This window comes from Daktulosphaira vitifoliae, unplaced genomic scaffold (genome assembly GCF_025091365.1).
Source record: "Daktulosphaira vitifoliae isolate Bord-2020 unplaced genomic scaffold, ASM2509136v1 Scaffold_3, whole genome shotgun sequence".
In the NCBI taxonomy this organism is placed as follows: Eukaryota; Metazoa; Arthropoda; class Insecta; order Hemiptera; family Phylloxeridae; genus Daktulosphaira; species Daktulosphaira vitifoliae.
In genome coordinates this window covers 29,126,731-29,153,912 of record NW_026099574.1, presented here as the reverse complement: position 1 = coordinate 29,153,912, position 27,182 = coordinate 29,126,731, and the positions used below count along the sequence as shown (strand labels likewise).

The window sequence follows — 27,182 nt, the reverse complement described above, 5'->3', positions numbered from 1 at the left end:
TGGATTAAACATATAATTATAAGGCCAATGTTTTAATTGATTTTCAATATGTGGAAGTATTTGCTATGAAAATAATTTTTTCATGCAAATATTTTTAAACTTTTTTTGAATTTTATTAATATTAAATTGATTAATAGTTTAATCTACATCGATAAAAATTAATATTTTTTAGTTATAAAATTAAGCTTTTCAATAAATAATATGTATTTTACTTTTTACTAGATGAAAAAACAAATAAATAATTCTAAACAGATTGTTATTATTTTAATTACAAAATATATATAATATTACGTAGTAATAATATAATCTTTATAATACTATACTTTAAATTTATTTAAAATTAAAACAATTTGATACTAAAAGACCAATTTTGGACCAGAATTCTCTGACTATATACTGTATAATTTGATTAAGTAAAAAATTTACTATAAATAAAATTATTTTAGTTGTATGTAATTGACAATTTTCAGTATACAATATTAATATTTACTTACGCTTGATAGCTAAAATATAAATGGAAATGGTGTATTCATGGGAGCTTGCTGTTGCGACTGTTGTTGAGCTTGTTGTTGCTGACTTCTAGACTGATCCCATTCAAGTTTAGGATCAAAAGTCATTTGACCAGCAGAATGGTGATTAGATGCTAATAAGTGATGAGCTTGTTCCATATGGCCATTAGCAGCAAACAATGGCATAGTTTGCATCATTGCAGCATGGTGACTTAAATTAGCATTTGTAAGATGTTCAGTGGACTAAAAAAAAAATAATAAAATATATTAATATTCGATAAATAATTCTAAAGTAATACAATGTAAATAAAGAATTAAGAAATAGATATTACCAATTCAAATATAAAAAAGCAATGATATAATTTTTACTTCATGATTCATATATAAAATAAATATGAAAGTACTAAAGGGGTTTAGTATCTCTAATTGAAAATTAGCATGTTGTAAAAAAAAAAAAAAAAAATACAGTTGGCATCTTTATTTCTCTAAAATATTTTTAATCAAATATATATAATGCATCAAAAATTCTACCAAAAGGATGTTTGGGCTCAATTGATTACCTTTAGTATTATAAATATATTTCTTTAAGAACACTTAAAACTTATGCTAATTGTGTCAATAGTAAATAATAAGGGACTCATTTTATTATTAATTTTTCACATGAAAAACAGTTCTGGAATTTTAGTATTATTAATATTATTAAAAAATTTAAATGTATAACATTTTTATTTAATTTATATACATTTACACTAAAACAAACAAGATATATTAAAGTACCTGATAAGTGTCAAAAATATTATGCTCATCCGGTAATGGTAATCTTGGACCAAGAGAAAAATTAATAGGAGGTGGAGGAGGTGTTCGAAAAAGATCATGATGAGCCCATGGCATTTTCATATCAGGCCAATTCCCAAGTTGTTGTTGATGAGGATTTTCACCAATAAGATTTTGTTTCCATGCTCGTTCAGTCCCAATAGGTTTTGGTGGGGCTTTACGCTCATCAAGATTAGGTGACATATTTGGAGGACTCACTGTTGCTTCTAATCCTGCAAATATTTCTGCATTTCCATTTACTGTATGGAGAGTTGGACGGCTAAATGGAGGTGGTGGTGGTTGGTTGATAAAATGCGTCCAACGATTATGATTAGGATTAGGTGCTACTCTCAAATTAGGTAATTGTTGTTGAAATTTTTGTTGATATGGCATGATATTAGTCACCATTGGAGGTTGAAGGAAATTTTGTGGTAGTTGATTATTATAAACTTGCTGAGGTTGTACAACATTTTGATTTGATTTAATTGTAGCAAAATCTGGAGCTCGGGGATTCAACCTCGATCGTTCAACATTTATTTGAGATGATTGATGATTTTGTTCAGTCATATAAGGTTGCTGGGTTTGTGAATGGTAAGGTTCTGGTTGTGGTTGTGGTACACCGGGTTGAACACTTGAATTTGAATTATATTGTGATACAGGAGAACACATAGGAGGTGTAGTATTACAACTTCCATTAACACTTCCAGAAGTCGTCCCTCCAGTTTTTGATGATATTGGTGATGATAAACCAGCTCCTCTGTAGCCAGGAGCTTTGGACGCATCAGCCATAGGAGGTTCACTTTCCAAGTATTTTTTTGGTTGTCCAATCGCACCAATTGATGGAGTTACTACTGGTACGTTAGTACCTCCAGTAAAGGTAACAGTTGGCTTTTGTCCAGTACATTCTCCATCTCTTCCCCACATAGTTTGAACAGATATCTAAAAAAAAATTAGTTAAAAATTAATCAACATTATTTATTCTCTATAGTAAAATGATAATATTAGTTTTCATTGTTATAAATATCATTTAAGTTCAGATATGTAAAAGGAACTATAAAATACATTTTTCAGTATTATAAATCAAATTTAAATAAGTTTTTTTATAAACAAAATAATAAGTATTATATTTAAAATTAATACATTGTTTTAAAAAAATACCTTAGAAAATGAATCAAATAATGAATATTCTGATGCATCGACAACTTGAGGTTTACTTTGCGGTTGTTGTGGTAATGGTGCACTGCTAACCATTGGTGATACTATAGCTACTGGATGATTCTGAGCAGATAACTCTTGTTGTGGTTTAAGTTGAGCGAGTGGTAATAAATTAGTGGATTTGATCATAGTTACTGTAGGTGCCGATATAGTTGCTGAAGAGGATACTGATGATGACATTGTAGAAGTAGTAATTGCTGATGTTAAAGAAGCAGATTGAACAGCTTTTGAAGGTTGAGGAGATGGTTGTTGACGAGACTTAGGAGTTGGATCCGAAGAAGATATTATAGCATTCGTATAAGACATTGTTGGTTTAACTGTGCTGGTAATTAACTTTTTATCACCTAAAATTTTAAATATTGTTTAGTTTCAATATGTTCATTTTGTATTTCTAAGTTTAATAAATACCTGCAGCTACAGCAGCTAGTGTAGGACGAGGTCCACTTACAGCGATGGAAGGTTTTATGGTCATTGATGCAATTACAGCTATAATGATATATTTCAATCAACTTGATACATTCTTTAAAATAAAAGAAATAAATATTATATACTTACGTTGTACCTGTGATGATTTTGATGATGAAACTAATACAGGTTGACACACAGCAGGTTTCTGTGACATTAAACCAGCATTTTTAGCTTTTGCATTATTCTAAAATTAAAACAAAATAAAACACATTTAATGTCAGATATGATATGAAATAAAAATATTATTAGGGATGGGCAAAAGGTCAAGATATTTTCAGTGACTAATCCTGTCTAATGAGAGATATTGTAAGAACAATTTTGTTCAAATGATGTATCAATTAGTCTAGGAGTCAATCTTAAACATAACTCATGAAATCATGAAAGACAGTAAAATTTATCATGAATGAATAATGTTCATTAGGTATAAAAATTTGAATTACCGACATAACAAAAGTACTCGATGATTTTTATTTTATCATCTTGATTATAAAATAGATTATTTGAGCTATATATTTGTAAATAAGCAGCCAATTAATTTTTAAAATTCAAATTACAAACTTAAATATATAATTATACTTAAGATCTTTTGTCACTTCTTAATTGTTTAAAATTATATAATATTTATATATAAAAATATTACCACAGATTTATCCCAAGCACTAGTTACTTTGGGATTTTTGGCTATGACACTCATTATGTTTACTTCAGGGTCTTTAATAAGCATAGCAATTAAGTCATGAGCTTGTTTGGTAACTTCTGTTGATCCTCTGTTGAAAGATATACATAGATGATATAAATTATACACATATTTGTAAAATAAAAAAATATATTACATACTTGATAGTAATAATTCTTTCTCCTTGTCCTTTACTTTGATTATCAACTTCAATTAATGCTCCAGTTGAGGCTCTTATGGCATTTATATTGCTTCCTCCTCGTCCAATAACACGACTTATTGCATTCAGTGGCACAGATACTTTCTTACTTCTGTAAGGTGATGCAAGATACCGAGTACGTACAACTTCTTTCCACCCTTCTTCTCGTCCTCGAGTTTGTTTGACTGGGCTTACATTGGAAGTTTTAGCACTTGTGTGATTAAAATCATCAACCCTAAAATGATTAGGGTGTAAATGATAAAATAAAAATTTGAAGTATTACACAAGAACAAATTTACTATAGGAATATTAAAATTGTTATAGAAATAGAATTTTGAAATTTTCTTTCTCAACTTTATGAAATATTAAGAGACTTTCAGAATTATCTATTTAAGATAACAATGACCATTAGAGGTTAAAAATAACAATAGTTTATTTTGTTTTATATAATAAGAAATATAAAAAATTTAATTAAGAAATCTTAAAAAAAATCATTTAACTAAAATATGTAATGAAAATTATTTAAAATACATTAAAATTTGATTTTTAATTATTAATTAAGTGTCCACTATCTATTGTTAGCATCTATAAAAAATCATACAAACATTTGGTTTCTATTAAAATATTAAAAGATAGAATAAGTAAACTATTTAATAAAAAAACTTTATAATGTAAGCTACATTAATTTTGTACTAATTTTTTTTTGAAAGTATAATTCTCATACATATAACACAATTAAATTAAAAATTTAAGAATTTAATTTTAACAAAAATAAATTTAAAAATGTTATGCTATTTAAAATTTGTAAATATTTTCTTATTCAAATATGTACATTAATATTAAAATGATTTTAAATTAAAACAATTTGTAATTTTTCTTTTTATTGTTTTAAAATAAATAATAACTTGAGTTTTAAATGTTAATAAACATAAAGATGACCAATTTAATATTTCAATTTAAGTTTTGAGACTTACTGTTTTTTATTTTTAGTAAGGAAGGTTTCATTTCCTGTGGCTTCAAAATCATCACGTGCTGCAGGATTTTGAGTAGATTCAAAAACCATGTTATTTACTATTTTATTCCCCTTTAAATTATTTAATTTTCCTGATTCTTTGCGAGTATTTGTAGTAGTATTATTGCTATTAGTCTGCTGAGGTTTCACTTTAGATGAAGTTGGTACCTGGAGGATTTTGACTGTATTTTGAGATATTTCTGATTTTGAAGAATTAACATTAGTAGTAACTTTATTTGTAGTTGAGTTACCATGTGTTTTTTTATCCTGCAATTTTTAAATTGTTAATACTTAATATAAATTTGATAAGTAATTAATTACTTTATTAGCTTTAGTTTGTGTAGAATTCACTTTGGAAGCATTAGTTTGAGTAGAAGTTGAATTCGTTAATAATTTTCCATTTGAAGGCAAATTATTTTTATTTTCAATAGTATTTTCTTTATTTTTCTTCTTTTTATCTTTTTTGGTTTGATTTTGAGATTGAACTATAGTTCGCGTAGTTGTTGCAGCATTTTTAGCATCTGTACTGCTACAACTTCCTTGACTATTAGCATCAATACCACTATCTCCTTCTTCCATATCAGCTAATATATTACTTAAGACAGTTACCTTGCCTTTTTTCTTTAAATCAACTTTTTTCTTCATTTCTACTAAAACTAAATGTAAAAACAAAAATTGTAATAAATAAATTATTATACTAGACATTAAACTAACCTTTTACGGGTACTTCTTCTTCTTCCTCCTCCTCTTCTTCTTCCTCTTCTTCTTGGCCATCATTTTCATTTTGTTCTTCAGGTTGCTCTTCTTCATCATTATTTTTCTTTCCACTTTTGGCTTGCTTCTTCTTTTTTTTCTTCATTTTACGCCGAGCTGCTGAGGCTTTTTTTAATTCTTCTTTTGTTTTTTCCATATCCAATTCTTCTAAAAGGATTGATGCATTTTTATTAGCTCTGGCAGCCTGTTGATCTTTAGATATACGGATAGCAACCATACATTCTTGACATTTTTCAATGGATTCCTACAATAGACAAAAATAAATACAAGGTTTATATTTGTTAAAAGGTATATATTTCATTGAAAATGATAATTAATTGATTAAATCTAAATTGTCTACATAATTACAAGGTTATTAACTCTCAAAAATTGCACTAAATAACAAAAATTTAAACTAGCAAAAAATATATAACCAAATATAAAGATATAATCTTAAATAATACCTTATCACTTAATGTTGCAATAAATCTTGTCATTTCTTGGTCACTAGGAAATTGAGACACATGATTTACCATCCATTTAACGACTTTAACATGACCTTTACGAAATGCAGCCATAAGACAAGTAACTTTTCTATTATCTTGGGAATCAATATTAGCCCCAACTTTGTAAAGTAATTCTATTACACCTAGGTGACCACCATTTGCTGCTAGCCATAAGGGAGAATTCCCTTTTTTATTCTTGACTTCAACAGATGCATTTCTTTAAATAAGGCATTAATTTATAGCAATTTTAGTTAAAAATGACTAATTATATAAGATTTCAAAAGTATTCTCAATTATAATACTTACTTTTCTAATAAAAGTTCAACAAAACGTACATGTCCTTTATCGGCAGCTATTGTTAATGCAGTATCACGAGAAGATGGTACTGGATTAGCATTAACATCAGCACCTTTATCTATTAATACTCTACCTACTTCTACATAACCACCACTAGCAGCTTCCATTAATGGTGTCAGTCCAGTCTAAATGAAATATAATTATATTAAATTTAGATATGTACATATTTTTAAATAATGTAAATGTATTTACCTTAGCTCGATGTTCTACATTAGCCTTTCTATCCAATAATAATGAAACTACTTCATGTCTACCTTGAAAACAAGCTAAGGTAAGAGCTGTATTACGATTTGTTTCAATTTGAGCATTGATATCACTTCCCATATCTAATAAAAGTTTTACAGCAGCTAAAAGTTGAAACATAATTAATTTTTCAGTAATTGAACCAGAAAAGGTAAAATATTAATTAGCTTTGCATTAAAGCTAATATTGAAAAAAAATTTATAAAATCATACCCGTGTGACCATTCATAGCTGCCAACATTAGAGGTGAGATTCCTAATTTGGAACCTGTTCGAGAGTTAATTTCCGCTCCATTGTTTAACAATAACTTAATAATATTAACATATCCACCCGAAGCAGCTAAACTTAATGGAGTATAATCTGATACATTTCTATGTTCTTTGTTGGCTCCTCTTTGAAGCAATAGTTCACAGACCTGAAAAATTAATTACACGTTTTAATACCGAAATACAACCATAAATATAAAATTATACATTATAAATATCTTTACATAACAATAAAATAGTCTACCTCATACCAAATAGGATAGTGTGAATACGTGAAAAAAAAGACCCTATTTGTTTTATAATAATTTTTTTTGAATTTCTTTATGCATTTCTATTTAAAAATGTACATAACCTTCCTTTGGGCATAACCTTCCTTTAGTGAGTTTAGTAAAAAGTTAGTTGTGCCTGATAGCTGATGAAGAGTCACTCTTTAGTCTGCTACATTTGAGCTAGACTGTGTTGGCGATTCTAAAACCTACTTCTTTAGTAGTTCACTAACTAAAAAGATTGGGGCTGACTAATATATTCAACTAGAAAACGGTTAATTAATTTGTGTATTTTTTTAGTGTATATATTGCAGTACTACCGATGTATGATACTAATTTAATTGAATTCTTACAAGTATAACTAAAAAAATATGTATTTACTTCTAAACGACCACCAGAACAAGCTAATGACAATGGCGTATCTTTGGTTCTTTCAGACTGCGCTTCCATGTTTGCTGCATTATTTAGTAATATTTCAACAATTTTATCAAAGCCACCAGTAGCTGCTAATATTAATGGAGTAAATCCTTTTTTGTCTCTATGTTCAATGTTTGCACCCCTCACTAGAAGTAATTTGACTAGTTCTTCATGTCCACCAGCACAAGCAACTGTAAGGGCTGTATCATGATTGCTTTCAGTTTGAGAGTCAACATTTATGCCATACGATATGTCAGCATCACTTCCATAAGACTCTCCTGTAGTGGTAGAGAATCCTAAAATATTTAATTATTCAATAAGGTTCAATCGATTTAAGTTTTTTTTTTAATAGAATATTTAGATGTTTAATTGCATTTTACATAGACAGAAAAAATATTTAATTTATTAATAAATATTATTTGTTAATATGACATTCTATTTTTAATAAAATCTTAAATTATATTACTTAAAAAACATTTGCATGATTGTACAGTATTGGTGATTAATGAAATTTAGATAGATAGGATTCATACCAATTTTTAACTAAATATAGACTTTTATTACATTTTTTAATTAAATAAGTTACTATTTAAATATAATGTATATTTATTAATTCATTTGAAAAAAATATTTTGCAAATATCTTTTTAAAATTACTCAAAGTAAATAATTTGCTAAGTAAAATGAGTAATATTATATATTATTATAATTATATTTAATTTAAATGAGTACAACATTTTACTATATAAACCTTATATATTTTATCAATATCATTTAAAAAAATAAATATAAGAAATTGTTATCTTACTAGAACTGGTTACATCCGATTGGGCAACAGAATTGGAAGCTTGGGTATTATTTGACCCAGATTGGGGGGCCAAACTTGGTGGCTGGGGGCGTACTTGATATCGTGCCTTTTTACCTTTATTAGTTGAGGTTGTTGTAGCAGTAGTTGTTGATGTATTTGTTGCTGAACGTTTGTTAGACGTAACAGACTCAGATTGTGTTTGTGTAGCTGCTGCTACTTGAGTAGGTACAATATTGTTTAATGTAGGTACTACTACAGATGACTGAGTTGTAGATTCATCTATTTTTTAGATTAAAGTTGTAAAATAATTATTAATGAACTAAATATTTGAGATTATAATAAATTGTATACCTAAACTTAATTGTGAAACTGCCCCTGCAAAATTAGCTATGTCCATAGATGATAAATTTTTTATTCTAAAGTCAATTGATGTTTGGTTTTGAACATAATTCTGAAAAAAATAATATAAATAGATTAATAAACAATAATCCAATTTTGTATTTTTAAAAATAATTTACTTTGAATGATTGAGAAGAAAATGTACTACTTAATGTAGAATCTGGTGGAGATGCATTTATATTACATCGATGTTTTTGAATTTCTTTTTGTAACCTTTCATCAATATTAGGTACTGAAAATAAACATTGATTATACATTTCAAATAAAATGTCTTAATATACATTTTATATTAATATAATTATAATAAAAAAATTATAATGTATATTTTTAACCAAGACTATAAAAGAAATTATGAAATTTTGTATTATTAGATATTTTTAAATGTTGAAATTACATTACATTATGGTATGTCTAAGAGTTTTGTTAGTAAAACTTTAGATTGTACAACCCACAATATGAGATTATATATATTTTTTCCCTATCATTGTTCATAATTATAACAAATAATTTCACTATTGTCTAAGCAATATTTTTAGTTTAAATCAGTTAATGTGTATGCAGAATTAGAAATTTCTACTTCACAAGTCAATAAGTGACTTTTATTGTTTCAAGTCATATATTTTTCCAAATAAATATCAAGATATTTTATTAAAAAATGGGATTTTGCTCTATATTATTTTAATACTCCAATTATTATGTTACTATTTATTTAATTCATTAAATAATATTAAAATATTAATTTTATCATTTGTAATGTTGAAAATTATATGCTTTAAAACAAAAATGAAGTTAATTAAAAAGATCATAACAAATTGATATTGTTTAAGAGGCATAAAAATTATTAAAGTATTTACTTAGCCAAACTTACAATTTGATATATCTTCAAGAGTTAAAGTTTCACTAACTAAATTTTCAATTAAATCTGCATCAATACAGTTTAAAGCTTTTAAGTCAATCTGGGTATTTAGTTCACTAGGAATAGGTAGAATTCCTGTAGAACTATGTGGTAAACTATCATGTAATGCACCAGATAATGGTAATAAATTTTTCACCATATTATCAGGTATTTGAAGGTCTTTGCGGACTTTCAAAAGATGTTCACTCATAAGTGAACTTATCATTAATTCTTTTAAGTTTGCATGACCATCATCACGTTTAGCTGTTTGCTCTTCACAAAATTTAATCATACGAGCAGCTAGTTCTTTATCACAGCCATCTCCCGAGTGCCTTTCAATAAACTATAACAAAATAATAGTTTATTTCTTTTGAGTAAAGTTGAAAATAATGCAGTGTTCAAAACAAAAAATATTTTCCACTAATGAAATAATGATTACAATATAAATAATGTATCCAAGGTAAATGTTTCATTATACCTCAGCTTTAAATTGAGGTTTCATTGCTGCCACTCCAGCCATAACCCCTCTTGCATAATTAGCATCTAATGTTGCCTGAGATGGATTGTTAACATTGGAATTACTAGAAAGTTGAGCTGGTTTCTTTTTAAACTTCGCTTTGATTTTTGGTCTATCACTAATAGCTGTAGTTTGAACAACATCTGAACTAGTAGATACAGGTTGGCTAGGACTAACCTTAGAAACATCACCTAATTTATAAGGAGAATTTTTTTTTTTTTTTAATAAAATTGTTTTTATAATTTAATGAAGTAATGAATAAATAATGCACCACAATATTTAAAAAACTTATTTACCTGAAGTTGAACCATTAGAAGATGTACTAGAATCTAAAACTCCAGGTGAAGATGAAGATAAGGAAGGTGGTGTTGTCATTAATGTAGCCATTGAAAGGCTTCCATTTTCCTTCAATTCTTGTTCTACCCTCTAAATGAACAGTGATTGTTTTTAATAAATTAAAAATATAATTTTAATTAATTACACTATTTAAGTTTATTTGTCCATATATATACATACCTTTAAATCTTCAGCTATTTGTTGCCTTTTAAATAACTGTTGCTCAATTGCTGCAGTATTTATAAGAGGTTTGGGTGAAGGGGTATTATTTTTGGTAGCTAAACTATCTTTTTGTGATTCAATCTTGAACTATAAAAAAATTATTATCAAGTAGTAAATAAATATTCAATTCCAAAATGTAATTAATTAATTTAAAAGATTTATATTTACTTGATGTTCACTTGTAGAACTAGGTGTATTTAATTGTGCCTTTCTTATAATAGCTTTTTGTATACAAGAATTAGCATTATGTTTAGCATTAGGTCCATAACTTTCTACAATTCTTCCAGCAATAGCATGTGCTTTTGACATAACCTGTACTTCAGATAGGGTTGATTCATCTACAATTGGTGTTTCTTGAGCTGAAGTATTAGGTACAGGTGATACTGGAGGAGTTAGCATTACAGAATGAGGATAATCTAACAATAATTTAACAACGTTGGTATGACCACCCTTGGCAGCTTCTATTACCATAGTTGAATTATCTTTAAGCTTATGAAAAGGATCAGCTGAATTTGCAAGTAGTAATTCAACAACAGCTAAGTGTCCTCCAGCACATGCAAGAGATAAAGGTGTATGATCATTATTAGCAGTGACTCTATTAATATCAGCGTTTTTAGATATTAGGAATTGGACAGTACATAAATGACCAGCTCGACAAGCTTTCATCAAAGGTGTTCGACCTCCTTCGGATTCATGTTCCTAAAACAAGTTGTTTGCAATGATTACATAAGAAATCAAGAAAAAAGGAAGCATAATAAAATTGTTTATACATTTATAAACTAAAATCATATTAATTATAACCAAAGAAACCTAAAAACAATTTTTGAGCAATTTTGCTCAAAAATAAATTGTTTAAAAACTCAATGAAAACAATGTTTGTTAAATGAATACAACTCATGGTGATAAAAGAGGGTTACATTTAATAATACATTGTTTAAGTTACTAACAAGATTGGCACCAAATTGCAAAAGTAAATCAGCAACATCTGTATGACCATTTTCACAAGCATAAGTTAAGGCAGTATCAGCAGAGGTTGTCTGAGCATGTACATCTGCACCACACTCTAAAAGATATCTAACTAAATCTAGATGACCTTCTTGAGCTGCTTCCATTAAAGGTGTCGATGCACCAAGTTCCAAGATTGCACCATTTTTTATCAAAAAATCAGCAACATCCAAAAAACCCCCACAACATGCTAATGTAAGAGCAGTTTCTTGTGTTTCTTCAGTTTGTGCATTAATATTTGCTCCTAAAATAAAATAAGCAATTATTATCAAAATTATATTTAATAATAATCCACTAATTATTATTTAGAACAATAGATATACAAAAGAAAAGTTTACAATCATTAATATACAATTTGTAAATACAATGTTTTTTGTTAACACAAAATTTAAACAAAATAATTTTAATTATATATATATATATATATATATATATATATATAATATGTCTTAACTAGCTCATAACTCACACAACACTCAATTGAAATTTCCTCAATGCTATTACTAGATGACATCACTAGACATCAATGGTATACACACATATATAATAATAATTAAATGTTGTATTACCTTTACTTAATAATACAGATACCATGTCTTCATGGCCTTCTCTAGCTGCTTCCATGAGAGGTGTATAGCCTTCATCATTTACTTCTTCAATATTAGCACCTCGTTCAATTAGTAATAATGCTAACTCTACATGTCCACCACAAGCTGCCAAAGTCAGTGGAGACTCAAAACTATCCGTAGGCATATTAACTTGAGCACCAGAATCTAATAAAAGCCTAGCAACTTCTACATGACCATCCATTGATGCTTCCATTAAGGCAGTGTGCATTTCATCAGTTTTATGTTCCTAAATAAAATAACAATTATCAAATGTGTTATATTCACAAGTAGCTGTATTACAAATTAAAGCTATTAAATAAATTTTGTTACTTGATCAGCTCCAGCAGCTAATAGAAATCGAACCATTTCTAAATGACCTTTATAGCATGCTAATGTAAGTGCACTTTCTTTAAACTCATTTGAATGAGTATTAATACCAGCACCATGTTCGAGCAAAATCTAAAAAAAAATCATTAATTTATGATTAAATGTAATTATTTAAAAGAAAAATATTTACTTTAGCCACCATGACATGGCCTGCACTAGCAGCTTCCATTAAAGGAGTATGCCCATTTTCATTGTGGTCTTCTACATTAGCACCATAATTTAAAAGTTCTTTAACAGTGTCAACATGACCTCCAGCACATGCATACATTAATGGAGTATTTCCTATTTATAAGTAGATTAAAAGTAAGAACTTTACAAATAAAATCAAAAATTTTTTAAATGTCATTTTAAAATATAATATTTAATTATTAACAATATTAACCACATATTAATATGTTCCCATATTAGACTTTAAATATAACAAAATACATACATATAATTGTACTTTATTATAAACACAAATGAACTGCTTATAAAAGCTAGTAAAAGGTATTATATTTTATAAATCAGGAATCTACTTTATTAACATACCAGTTGAAGATAAAGCATTAACATCAGCTCCATGGGCTAGCAACAGTCTAACTATCTCAACAAAACCTGAAGATGCTGCTTCCATTAAAGGAGTACAATCTCCTTTAATACCTCGATCTTCGACATTTGCTTGCATTGCAAGTAAAACCTAAAATTATATAAAATATTTAATAGAAATGTAAAGAAGAAATACCATATCAGCTTTGTGTTGGCACTAAAAGAATTTTTCTACACATATCTTTTACTTACTTGAGCTAATTCGTAATAACCCGCTGAACAGGCTAAGGATAACAGACTTTCACCTTCTTCTGATGTTTCATGGACAGATCGACCTTCTGTTAATAATTTTCTGACAGCACCAACATCACCATCATGGCATGCTTCTACTAAGGTTCTAAAGAATGATACAAGATAAACATAAATTTAATATATTTTAAAGTATAAAAATTATAATAAACATTAATTGAAACTCACTTATTTTCATTCTTTGTTTCAGCTCGCATTCGGGTAAGGGCTGCTGCTGCTTCGTCTAAAGCACAAGAAACACTATTTGTTAGTTTTCGCAGCACTTCAGGGTCAGTAGTAGTTTCGATTGGTACCCCAAGTTTATTAAGACCTATACCATACATTTCCATGTGTTACTTTTTTTTTTATACTATTTTATAGACAAACTTCTAATTTCCTTTATTTAATTTAAAAAAAAAAGTGTATACATACTGGGCCTCAGCATAGAGCCTGCTGCTTGTAAAAGAGCTTCTAATTGACGATGGGTATCAGGGTCACCCTCTACACTTTGTTCTGTGTCTGTATCATCAGCAGCTATTAGGAAAGTTGAATTTAATCGACTATTAGGATCTTCACATAGGTCATCGTGATCTAGACCAAATGATCCAACCTAAAAATAAACAAATTTAATAAAAACAATAAATTAGTTAAATTAAAAGTTATAAAAACAGACAACTTTTTACACAAGACAATAACAAAATAATCATGGGAATAGTATCTAGTAGCAATATCAAGGTATTTAAAAAAGATATTATAAAAATTTTTGCATCAGAAAATTATTCTTTTCATTTATTAATTATAATAATACCTTTTAAAAATTATTTTGAATAATTAAGATAATACTTAACCCATAAAATCAAATAAAGAGTTAATAAATGGGGGCATATTATGATAATTTGTGAACAACAAATAATTATAAAATTATAAGTCAAAATTAATTTTCAATACAAAAGTTTTTTCCAGAACTTCACACATTTTCCTTGTATAAAAATAATTTTTTAGATTAACTTATTTTATTTACAATCAAATATTTTCTAGGAATACGGGAATGGCAACTTCTTAGACCCTAGACATTCAAGAATCCAATTAAAGAAAACCTTGAATGAAAATAACAAAGCAGCTTAAATGCTAAGAATGGAGCATTTTAATGATAAACCACGTTAGTAGAGTAGGACATTTTATAACAAATCATAAACTATCAAAGAGATGAAAGAGAAGTCAATAAATAGAATTTTGGAGTCATAAGATAAACTAGTTTGTTCCTGACAAAAAAAAAAAAAAATTCAGAATTATCTTATAAAAGCAGGGATATAATTAAAGAAAAATTATACGAACTAGAGTGAAAACAGCAAAGCTCGATAGAAATAACTAACCAAATTTTCACTTCAATGAAAAACTTATTTTTATCATGAAATTCAGTACGAGGTGTGCACAGTACATTATTAGGTCTGAGTGTATAGATAGTAACAAAAAAATTAACAAATTGTATTTAAATGTATGTTAATTTCTATTAACATACATTTTATTTTATGTAAATATGCAAACATCTTTGTAAAACTAATCTTATATAAGCTAAAAGCCAAATTGTTTAAGCTATAGAATAATAAAAAAAAAATTTCAAACAACTTTGAAACTTAATTTATCAAATTAAGTTTACATTCTTAAATTTAATTTAGCTCAGTAAGTCCTCCAGTTTTAAAGTAGCCAATCTAAATAGAGGTAATAGTTTTTTATAAATTAACTCAATTATTTTCTAAAATTTAATGTTATATAAAAAGGTAATATTAATAGTTATCAAATTTTATATTTTATTTAAGATTATGCTGTTTTATTTTTACAATTGAGGAGTTTGGTACAATAACCAGATAACTCCACTTCTAAAATTCCACTTCATAAAAATGTAATTATTAATAAATATTACATGGTAAAAATCACTTAATCAAGAAGTACAAAAAACTGATATATATATATATATATTTATAATTTGTTATTAAGTTATATTATCAGAAATATAGTAATTTTTCTATAGTTTTAGTACATTTTGAAAAATTTTATTATAATTTTTTTTTAACCATTTACTTTATTATTCATAAAAATAATTTAACAGTAATCAAAACTACATAACTATAAAAAAAATGTAATTATATTAATTTATTTAAATATTTATAAAATAAAAAAAAAACCTGAATTTTTAATACAAAAAAAATTGTATCTTTGGGCTATAAATGTTACCTACATAGAAAAAAAAAGTTAGAACCATTAAAAATTATTTTTAAATTATTAATAGATAAAATCAGTATAGACAAATTAGACATCGTGAATAATTTCAAATCTTTATGCAGGTAAATATGAAAATTAAACATACTAAAAAATAAATGATATACTGCAGAAAAAAATGTATTTTATATTGTTATTTTTTGAGGTCCAAAAAATAGAGATTTTTTATTATTAATATGTATTAATAGTTTCAACATTTGAAAACTGCTCTGAATATATATATATATATCAAACTAATCAAAATTAAAATAAAATTTGAATTAGTTAAATAAGTTAAACCAAAAATTATTTATACAAATAGAAAAATAACATTATAATACACACATACTACATACATATTTTGCAAAGAATAAAAATTTAACGCATAATGAGTAATTTTTTTAAATAAAAAATGCTCCACTTGGAAATTTTAAGATAAAAATAATACTTAATAACTGATTATAAGATTAACATAGAGCATAGCAAAAAAGAATTAGATAGAAAAATTATTTATTAAAACTGTAAACAAAAATGAATGTCACACATTGGAAACAATGATGGTTTTTGTTTTAAGTATGTAGTCTATTTAATTCCTACCATATCTATATCCCAAAAGTTTCAAAACAAAATATATTTTCTATAAATTCATTAGAACATAAAACTCAATTGATATGATTTAATAATAGTCAGTGTAATATTAAAAATCAGCATGGAATATTCTAATAATTTAAATTTAAATGAATAAGAATATTTGATTCTATATGATAAATATTGTGCTTAATTGCATTTGGATGTTTAAGATACTTTAAAACATACACAAAAAGTTTAAAAAATATACATATTATTGTAAAATCTCACTATGTATGCGAAATGAATACCTTAGGTGAAACAGAAATAATCGATCGAACTGGAGAAAATTAAATTTACAATGGTTTCACACTCGAATATCACTATTAAAGCGACAAACAGAAAAAAAATTCAACATACTAAAATCAGATCATCAATAACTATTGAACAAAAAAAATGCTTTCCTTCAAAAACGGTATTTGAATAGAATACTTTGTTTATGACCCTCTCACTATGTAATCATAATAGATAATACAAAATTTAATTGACGAGAGAAAATATTCCAAAAATCACTTCTTTTTATAGGTTAGGTTGTCAAGCACACATACATATATAATAAATACACACGTTTCCCCTCACTCAGCCTAGACTGGGCGGAAACCAGTTGGGACAAAGGGTGCCCCCACAGAACAGTGGAATGTTTGGGGGGGAGTACGTATGGGATTTTCCTACTAAAAACCCCTTAAAGGTCACGGTGACGTCACTTACGAGAAAATAAAAAGTGGTCTGCTTTTATATCTCAACAAGCCATTATCATGTATATTTGTAACAATATTTAAATGTTTTGCGTACTTCGGATATTTCTTCCTCGGAACCAGACAAGTACATTTGATCGGGTTCGTCGTACTCTTCGTCCTGGTATTCCGACTCGGAGACAGACTGCAATCTCTTGTCGATGCAATTGTGGTCCGAGGGCTGGACGGGTGTCGGGGGCGTGAACGACGACGGCGAGGACGAGAGGCCGGCTGACGACGGTGCAGCCGTGGCGTTTCCACTGCCGTCGCTTGATGTAGGTATTTGTTCCATGACGACGTTTATTCGGCTCCTGTTGGAAGGCCGACGGTCGCCTTTTTTCTTTAATTTACCGATGTTTGGAAGCGCGCGATGTCACACACGAACACACACTGTAATCCTGGGCGAACTGTGGAACGTACGAAAAAACGCACACTACTGCTGGTATTAAATTTTCAACACTACTACGCTACCGCTGCAATGACCCGTGCGCGACCGCAATATCAATGGTCCATCACTACGACAAACGATCCTACAATAATTTCTTTAGGTTATACGGTTACTGGTGATCAAAATACAATCAGTATATGGTCGTAGGCACACGATTAAAACGTTTCGAGGGAGTTACAAACGAATTTCGGTCGGCGTTTCTCCTCTATGAATTATCAAAAAACGAGTGTAGATTGCGGAAAAATAGTTCGCCATGTCTACACCAGCGCCGCTCCCCACTCGATATCGACGGTTAGTATCGTAACTATTAGGTATCGTAGCGCCATCTATTCATTAATTTCATAACAACTTATACGTGCTGTCGACATTCTTTCTGTCCATGCAGTATAACATGGTTCTATTAGGATAGTAATAGATAACATATTATCACAATATGGTACAACATTACGAAAGTTGCCGCTGTGCAATAAGACTGTATAAACATATATCTTCAAGTTTGTTATGCAACACCACTAATAGTGAAAGGTGGTGATTTAAAAAAGTAAGTCACTTCTTTATAATAGCTTATTAAGAATATACTCATCAGATAAGACAATTTAAATTAGTAAATTATATAAATTATAATTATTATTAAGAAAATAACCAGAAGAATATTTTACAAAAATAAGAATTTAATACCCATAAAAACTTTAACAAATTAAAAATAAACAATAGTATATCTCAAGTTTGAAACCAAATAAAATTTTTAAACAAGTACACGTATATAACAAATATTATTTTTATGCAATACTTCCACTTTGGATACCTTGTAACTAAAATTTTACTATTATATATCAATATTTGTCATCCTAAATTCTATATCATCTCACATATGTGAAATATTGATAAAAAAAAAATAAATAAACATTTTTCTACATAAATTGTTAAAATTCATATTTTTCAAATATTAATTAAATTAAAATTGGATTAACTGTAATGGAACAGGCTTATGCTTCATTAACACTTTTTCAAGTGATTCACTAGATCTTAGGCCGAAAGCATCTAAACAATGTCGATCCATTAGTCCCACACAACCTCCAGATACAGATTGTAAAAATTTCCAATAAGATGATCGTAAATTCTGTGGCTCTAGTATTGCAGCATGAAATAATATAGCAGTCGAAAAACAATAAATAAGCACATTGGCTTGTGGTATATCTGGTAATATTTTACCGTTTGAACCTTTGTTGTACATTATCTGAAACAAAATAATAAAATTTTAATAATTTGAATTTGCATTTTCATAACTCTTAAGTTTGAATATTAATACCTGCAATGACTTTAACATAAAATATAAGGCAATTGTATTACTACGGTACATACAAAAAGTTAGACTAGCTAAAGATCCAGCTGGAATACAAATATACTTAGAATCTTTTCCAAGTATTCGTCTAGTAAAACATGAAACAAACTAAAAATAATCAAATTAAAAGTTTTAGTAACAAAAAATTGAATTTTAAAAGTAAATAAAATTAAGTAAATACCTTATAAATAGTAGAAAATCCTCCAAGAAATGCTCCCAAACTAAATGTATCAGGCTTTATCATTATATTTAAAATATAGGTAGGCTTACGTATAACTTTTTTAGCTTGCAATAATGATTTCAAGCACAATTGTAATGTATAACCAACAAGAAATATCTTTGTGCCAGACTACAAAAGAAAATATTAGAGTTGTTATTAATAAATAAAAATTATAAATAATGCAACCTATTTTTTCAATTAATTAAATGGTAAATAATTAGGAAAAAAAATATAAAAAACGTATTACTTACAGTGTTGAATTCAGAACTTTTTGCTAGGGTTTCCACATAATTTCATAAAATTACTAAAAAAAAAAAAAAAAAAAAGAGTTTTCAACTCAATATTTGATTAAATATCTCAGAAATATACCTGGATTCAACACTGTTTACTTATTACATTTGGGGAAATCTAAATGTGATCTTAAAATTACTTATAAGATATATAATATATATTAATTTTTTATTTTTATAGACTTCATTATTAAATTAAAAATTTCAAGTAATTAAAAAAAAAAAATGTTTACTAAAAATAACCATAAATTATTTTGAAACATGACTGTAGGACTTAAGGAATCAATAATCTCCTAAAAACACTAAAATAGTAAAAAAAAATATTAATAAAATAAAAACGTACCCAAAAAATGATATGATTTTTCAAACTTTCATTTAAAATTTTACTTTACTCACATTTTTTAATTTTTTTTAAACACAATACCTTTTTTACCAAAATATCATACTTTACTATTGCAAATATTTCAAAAGCCCTATATTCTTGTTTATTTTTTTGAATAACTGAATTTTGTTATACTTATATACAATGCATCAAAATAGTGCTTTATGTACAAAATTAAAATTTTAAAGGCTTAAAAGAAACAGTTAAAAAAAAAACACTATGGTTCCATGTATACAATTAAATGAAAATGTTTATCCCAACTATCATAAAGTTCAACTTAGTGTTTTTTTTCTATCTCACTTATAACTTTGAAGAGCCTTACAGACTAAGTTTCTACCTGAAATCATTTAAAACTAGGCATACATAAATAAAAAATATAATATGTAATAGTAAATTTTGCATACTAACATCTTTGAAAGATTTAGGGGCATTTTTTAAAAATATTGTTAAATAATAACTCGGTAATTTCCTAATAGCTTATAAAAATAGTCTCTTCCCAAAATTTCATTAAATTTGCCCCCTTAGTAATTAGGATTAAAATAGTCTTAGACATTTAATTTGTGTTTCATTTTATACATATGGACATCAAAATTCAGAATCCATTATAATTATGTTATCACTTTGTTCACTACAAATATCCATAATTCCCATTTAGTGGTACAGAGTATAATAAGCATAGTAACAGTTGACTATTATTATTTATTATACATAAATATATATAATAAGAGAAATAAATCTAACTCATAACATTTGATCCAATTTTAATTTTGCTGTAATTTTTTTTTTGGATAATTTTTGTATTTATAGACTATGTTAAAGGCATATTACTCTTATTAAAAATATAATTTGATGTAGTCTAGGAATATTTAAATTATTTAACAAAATAATTACAGCAAAATGTTATTTGTTTCATAAGTTATAACAGTTGACAGTAAGATCTGTTCCATTCTGTATATATTTTAACTTCACTAGATCATGTTTCACATACATGTTATCTTAGTCTTATTTTAAAATCTATTTATATTATTATAAAATCATAAGATTAATAATATAAAAAGTTTTTAGTGAAAGAAGTGCAAGAAAAATTTAATCTAATAATTTAAGTTCATTTATACAATTACAAATGATACTATGAAGCTATGATTGATAAAAATTAAAAATTTGACTTGCACATCTTTTTCTAGAGATTATGTACATTTAAAAAAATAAAAAAATACATACATTAGATATATAATGTAAACATCCATTAGGATGTGGACATGTTTCATTAACCCATAATTTTTTTAATTGATTATCCAAAGTGAAGTAAGAAGCCTTAATGTCTTCAATAAACTTTTTAATCATATTCTGATCTGAAGTGACATTTATTGGAGTTTCTTGAGAAGTTAAGGAAGGTTTAATGTATTCATTTTCTTCACAATGGCCAACAACAAATCTTTAAAAAATAAATCACGATTACTTTAAAGAAACAAATAAAATAAACTTAATTTAAAAAACAGCTGTAATATTCATAATTTCTGTCAATTGTTTTGTTTTTTTACAAATAGATTTAACTATTTTTTTTTTTTTTAACAAAAATAATAATATTATTATTATTATAAAAGAAATTATATAGCAAAAAAAGTATATTTGAAAACAGTGTAACATGTGCACTACATATATTGCAAATAGTTAGTATTTATTTGTGTTAATATTGAAAACATTTATTTCAGAATATATTTTAACTGTTTCAAGTATAATAAAATATAATAAAAATTGATCACTTGTGGCTAATTAATTAAGTAAAATTAAAACTATATTAAAAATATTATTAATTTAAAAAACTAAAAAATATTAAACTCAAAGCCACAAAAAATTAATGAAAAATCGCGGATACGTATTTCGGAAACAATGTTACCATTATCAACGCTAAACACATACTAGTTTCAAGTACATTATTGACTGTAGTAATCTATAAATAGAATGTTTGAAAAATTCTATGAACACTCAAGAAACCTCTAAAATTAAGGTTTTAAGCAAAATTAAATAGTTTAAAAAAAACGTTAACACAGTAGGATACGAATTGTATTCATTTGACATATCATTGAAAACAGTAGGTCAAGTTAGAGCTAAGAAATTAAATGATAGTTACAAAAAAACCATATAGTAAAATAATTTTAATATGAATAAGAAATTTCTTCTCACAAGGGTAAACTACAGTGATATTCATTGAAATTATTGAATCTAAATGAGATAGAAATCAAATGAGTTGAACATTTTTTTCTAACTCATAAAGAATTAAGAATAAAATGCAATAAATTCATAACCACAGACAGGATTGAACCTCGTAATCCAAACACGAAAGACACAAGTGTCATCGACTCGGCAACTGTAGGTCGCTTCCATCGACTAAAAAAAAAAGACAATTTAAGCTAGTTCAAAGTTCAAAATTATTATTCTCAACTAAAAAAAAGCAAAAAAATTTAAATAAGTATAAACTTTCTATACTTTGTCAATTAGATTTATATAATATTTATGAAAATCTGTGTAAGGTATTTTAAAATAAAATATAAAACACAGAATTTTAACACAAATTTTTAAATACGGTGACTATTTTAATCATAAAGACAAGTTCAGAGGTCAAATTTTATTTTTTTCAAAATAAAGTATATTACATAAGCTTTAATTTAAAGTATATATGAAAGTGTCAGTATTTCTGGAACATTTTCAAAAGTTAAGTTGAAAATGCTCTATTTTCTATATGCATGTTTAAAATTTAATCCCCCTTGTATTAAGGGAATTGGTTCGATATGACAAAGGAAAGTGGTATATAAAAAGTATTTATAAAAAAAAAGAAATATTGATTCATACATTATTAAAAAAATTATAGAAATATAAATTTAAAAATATAAAATCGAGAATTTTTTCACAGAAATCATACGTTTTCCTTTAACTTTGATGTCTATTTTCACCACAAAGACAAGTCCTTAAAGTTATAGCAATTTTTAGACAAAAAAGTAAAAAAAAAAGTCAAAATTTACTAATTTTAAAAATTACAATTTTTCGGAGAATTTCCTTCTTTTACGGGGAACGAAGGAAAAATTTTCAATATTTGAGGGTAATGTCTTCGACTAGATACAATTTGTGATCTTTTGACGTATTATTCATCAAAATTGTTCCAGCAAGCGGTGAGATTGAGCGTACACAGATAAAAAAATAAAAAAACACATAGTAAAATTAATACCTTTTCAGCTTGGCATCGAAGCTAAAATATTGTTGATATTATTAAATACACAGTATAGGTACATAATAAAACTTGAAGAACCATGAATAGGTAAAAAGTTTAATTTTATAATAATTGCAAAGTACATGCAACGGTTATTCAGTGACTTATTTTAGTGTAAATTAAGTTAAGTTTAAGTTTCAAATATTCAAATAGTATCACTTACTAGTGATACTATAGTGTTTTATATTTTTTGAGAATCTTAATCTAAAAGTTAAAGTCATATAATTTAAATGTTTAAAAACCTTGTATATCATATAATGAATGAGCTATAAAAAGTTATTATCTTGTATTTAAATAAATTTAAAAAAAAATTATTAAGTATCACCTTAATTATTATAATAATAATTTTTACCTCAAAAGAGAGTAGATTGAATCAGCTTTATTATGTTGACCTCGATAACAATATAGTAATAATGTTATAGCAGATCCAAATATAATTAAATCTCCAAAAGGTATAGGTTTTATTATTCCACGGCTTACCATCATTTTATAAAATGTTTCTGAAGCCTGAAATATAACTAGTTTTAAACAATTGTCATAAATTTTAAAAAGTAAGTAATTTTAAAAGTTATTTAACCTCCCATCAATGCAGAGTGTACTCAAATAGTCCCCCTATTTTTATGTTCAAAAAAGTACAACAAATCTATAAAATCTATAAAATTTGAAAAACTTTGAAAATTATATTAATTTTATTACCTATATATACTTAGAGATACATAGATAGAAACAAAGTCTTGATAAATATAATCCTTAATAAATTTAATAAATATGATCCTCAAAAAAGAATATAAAATATTGGAGACGATGCCTTCTCATTCTTCTTTTAAAAAAAAGATAAATAGTATCTGCAGAAGCATTAGTATTGTAATGCTTTAGCACCTTTTGACTCTAGACTTATCTAAATTTTAAAAATCTAGATTTAGTTTTAAAAAGACGGAAGCAAACTAGAAGCATTAGGTTCAAATCAAAATCAAATTTAGCTACACCTACCCAGGATATGACATCGATAGTGACCATAATCTGTTGATGGCATAATGCAACATCAAATTTAAGAAAAGAACTCAAGTAACAAAAAAGAAGAAAACTAAAAGTCCAAAATATAACCGAAGAATTCAAAAGACATTTAGATGAACTTGATATAGGGGACAAAAGCTGGGATAAAATGAAGATGGATATAATTAGAGTTACACATAAAATAATTGGTAAAAATAAAATAGTACCAAGGAAGCCATGGAAGACTGGACAAATTCTTGAGTTGATAGAAAGAAATAACAAATTAAAGAACAGAGATAAAAATTTATATAAAAAAATAAAAAACGAAGTGACAACCAAATGCCATTTATTAAAAGCACTATAGTAACATTCATAGATCTAGAAAAGGCTTTTAATAAAGTGGATTGTAGAATGTTATTCAAGATATTAAAAGAAAAATGAATTGATTGTAAAAATAGATGGCTCATCTTCAATTTTTATAAGGATAGAAAGAACAAAAATAAATGTAAATGGATCGGTAAAAGAAGCAAAAATAAGGATGTCTGAGAATTCTGCTACCTTGGAAATATCATAGTTTCTAATAAAAAAACAATACCAGACATCAGAAGAATAGTATTGGCAAAGCAAGTATTCCAAAACAACTTCTCATCAATAAACATCTAAGCATTGGCATACGCAAAACATTCATTAAAACATTTGTCTGGAGTGTTCTTTCATATGACAGTGAAACATGGACAATTGATAAGAAAGACAGAAGCAAACTAGAAGCATTAGAGTTATGGATATGGGGGAAAATAACAAAGACAAAATGGTTAGACAAGAAAAGAAATGAGCAAGTGCTAGAAGGATAACTATTAAAGGTGGTTGAATCAAGAAAAATAAAGGTAATTGGACATATCATCTGACACAATGACTTTATAATCAACATCTTTGAAGGAAAAATAACTGGTAAGAAACCAAGAGTACTCCCAAGGAAACAATATTTTAAACTCTTGAAACTTATGAACTGTGCGTCTTTTGTTTCACTGAAGAATTTGCGCTCAAACAGAGAGGAGTGGCTTCAACGACAAGGCATTGCCTTTAATAGATGATAATAATGATGAGATTTACTTGTTATATATAGACAAGAACTACCCATGTACTCAGACTTGCAGATCCATTGTGCACAACTATAACAATAAACTATATTTCAGGATTTATTCATAGGCCCAAATAGTATTTGAAACATGGGGATGTTTAAGTTTCAAAGGGCAAAATAAACTTACAATAATATAACAATATTACTATTACTATAATATAACAATCCATGAAAGCTTTAACACTTCAAAACAAATATTTATCTCTTTGCTCCGAATCATTTATCCTATCATATTTGTATTTATTTATAAATAAATAATAACCATTTATACATATATTTGATTTTTTCAACTGTAATTGTTGAAAATAAAACATATTACTATGTTTTAAATAAAATACACATACTATACAAATGTCATTATACACACTCACAATAATATAAGACAAAATTTAATAAAAAATAGTAATTATTTATATAATAAATTATTTATATAATAATATAATGATTCACTCAATTTTTTCTTGCAAAATTTTAAAAGATTGGAAAAATCTGCTTAAAGGTAGTTAGTAGCCAAAGTACTCAATCAAAGTACATCTTATGGATTTACCATCAATTTTTTTCTATCATTAAATTTTTGTTTAAATTTATTTGTAAGATTAAAAATTATATTTGTTAGAGATTTTTTTAGAAATAATTACATATGTATATATTTTTATAGAAAACCATTATTAAATTATTTGAATAATTATTGTAATAGAGGAATTTGGCTATGTCTCAGATCTATGATCCTAAAATTCTAAGATTTATGAGTTTGTGTGAGTTTCTAGGAAAGATTTTCTATAGTAAATGTAGGTAAATAATAAAAATCCAGGCTAATCTAAAATCCCACATTTCCCAGGATATATGTGAATTTGGTAGTTCCTTAACATATTCCTTAATTATCTGTTATACATTAACTCACCACATTAGTAACATAAAGAGTGAGTAATCCTCTTCTAGAAGGCCTTTCAATAAGAATAGCAATTATGCAAGTTAGAAAACATGGCAAAAAGGCTACTGATAACACATTAAAATTTCCAATTATTCTTCTACAACAAAATATAAATAGAGATTTTAAAGGTTAATTTATTTATTATTTATTCACGTTTCAATATTAATGGGTAAGAGGCCCTATTATAAATCATAATTTTACCTAAGTAAGCAGACTGCTGATGAAAAACCAAATGCATGACAACTTAGGAATGCAGTTGATTGTAGAATACTATAAAAAGTTTTAATAAGCTCCTTTTTTGTAGGCTTACGGCCTTTCATAAGTAATGTTAACTAATAAAATAATAATGCAATAAATAACATGAGATAAATAATTTTAAATATTTGCTAAAATTAGTACCATATATGTGGTCAAATATATACGAAAGGAAGCTTGAACTGAATGAATAAATAAACTTGCACTAGCATCCGAGCAAGATGTAACCCATGGATGCATATACTCATAGCATGAGGTATCAATTGTTTGTAGAACTTTGCTAGCCACTGTCATGATGATAATGTTTAAAAAATAAAATGGTTTAAATTCTAATTTTTTTTAATATTAAAAAAAAATGTTCACTTTTAAACAAATTTTATTAAATTTTGGATGTTGGCTAGACGATGCATCATACTTTCTAGTCTCTTTAGTACAACTTGCTGAAATATTATCACAGATTATCTGAAATTTGTATTGTAATATACTATTACTATTAATAAGAATGTCATTCAGTGTTATCAGCTGAAAAAATTAAATGAATAGACTTCATATCAAACAAATTTTTACGATATTTTACTTGGTATCAAAATCGAACACTTATCGATATCCA

General features: G+C 26.6%; 2 protein-coding genes across 5 annotated transcripts; both read right to left on the bottom strand.

Moving 5' to 3' along the window:
- Positions 1-494: 494 nt before the first annotated feature.
- Positions 495-17,997, bottom strand: LOC126900798 (ankyrin repeat domain-containing protein 17). Of its 4 annotated transcripts, none has more exons than XM_050676737.1 (32): positions 17,367-17,997; positions 14,124-14,301; positions 13,881-14,022; positions 13,656-13,800; positions 13,407-13,554; positions 13,006-13,157; positions 12,819-12,947; positions 12,450-12,735; positions 11,823-12,124; positions 11,044-11,574; positions 10,834-10,962; positions 10,614-10,743; positions 10,279-10,508; positions 9,774-10,143; positions 9,025-9,137; positions 8,858-8,957; positions 8,507-8,785; positions 7,664-7,995; positions 6,964-7,165; positions 6,701-6,855; positions 6,458-6,633; positions 6,110-6,368; positions 5,607-5,910; positions 5,214-5,548; positions 4,855-5,159; positions 3,843-4,115; positions 3,646-3,772; positions 3,093-3,189; positions 2,946-3,023; positions 2,481-2,881; positions 1,287-2,261; positions 495-752 (listed from the first exon to the last, which is right to left on the bottom strand). In XM_050676737.1, exons 1-32 carry the CDS (start codon positions 17,598-17,600, stop codon positions 504-506), a joined length of 7,866 nt encoding a protein of 2,621 aa, XP_050532694.1. In that variant the 5' UTR covers positions 17,601-17,997; the 3' UTR covers positions 495-503. The 4 variants fall into 4 exon arrangements, with proteins under 4 accessions (XP_050532694.1, XP_050532695.1, XP_050532698.1 ...); XM_050676738.1 differs by having other exon boundaries at positions 7,664-7,977; XM_050676741.1 differs by having other exon boundaries at positions 8,621-8,785.
- Positions 17,998-18,402: 405 nt separating this feature from the next.
- LOC126900819 (transmembrane protein 135-like) lies at positions 18,403-27,082 on the bottom strand. The gene is made up of 8 exons (XM_050676784.1): positions 26,717-27,082; positions 26,519-26,649; positions 26,288-26,414; positions 23,608-23,762; positions 21,212-21,425; positions 19,280-19,447; positions 19,066-19,206; positions 18,403-18,993 (listed from the first exon to the last, which is right to left on the bottom strand). The coding sequence occupies exons 1-8, from the start codon at positions 26,864-26,866 to the stop codon at positions 18,712-18,714; spliced, it is 1,368 nt and encodes a 455-aa protein (XP_050532741.1). The 5' UTR covers positions 26,867-27,082; the 3' UTR covers positions 18,403-18,711.
- Positions 27,083-27,182: the final 100 nt, after the last annotated feature.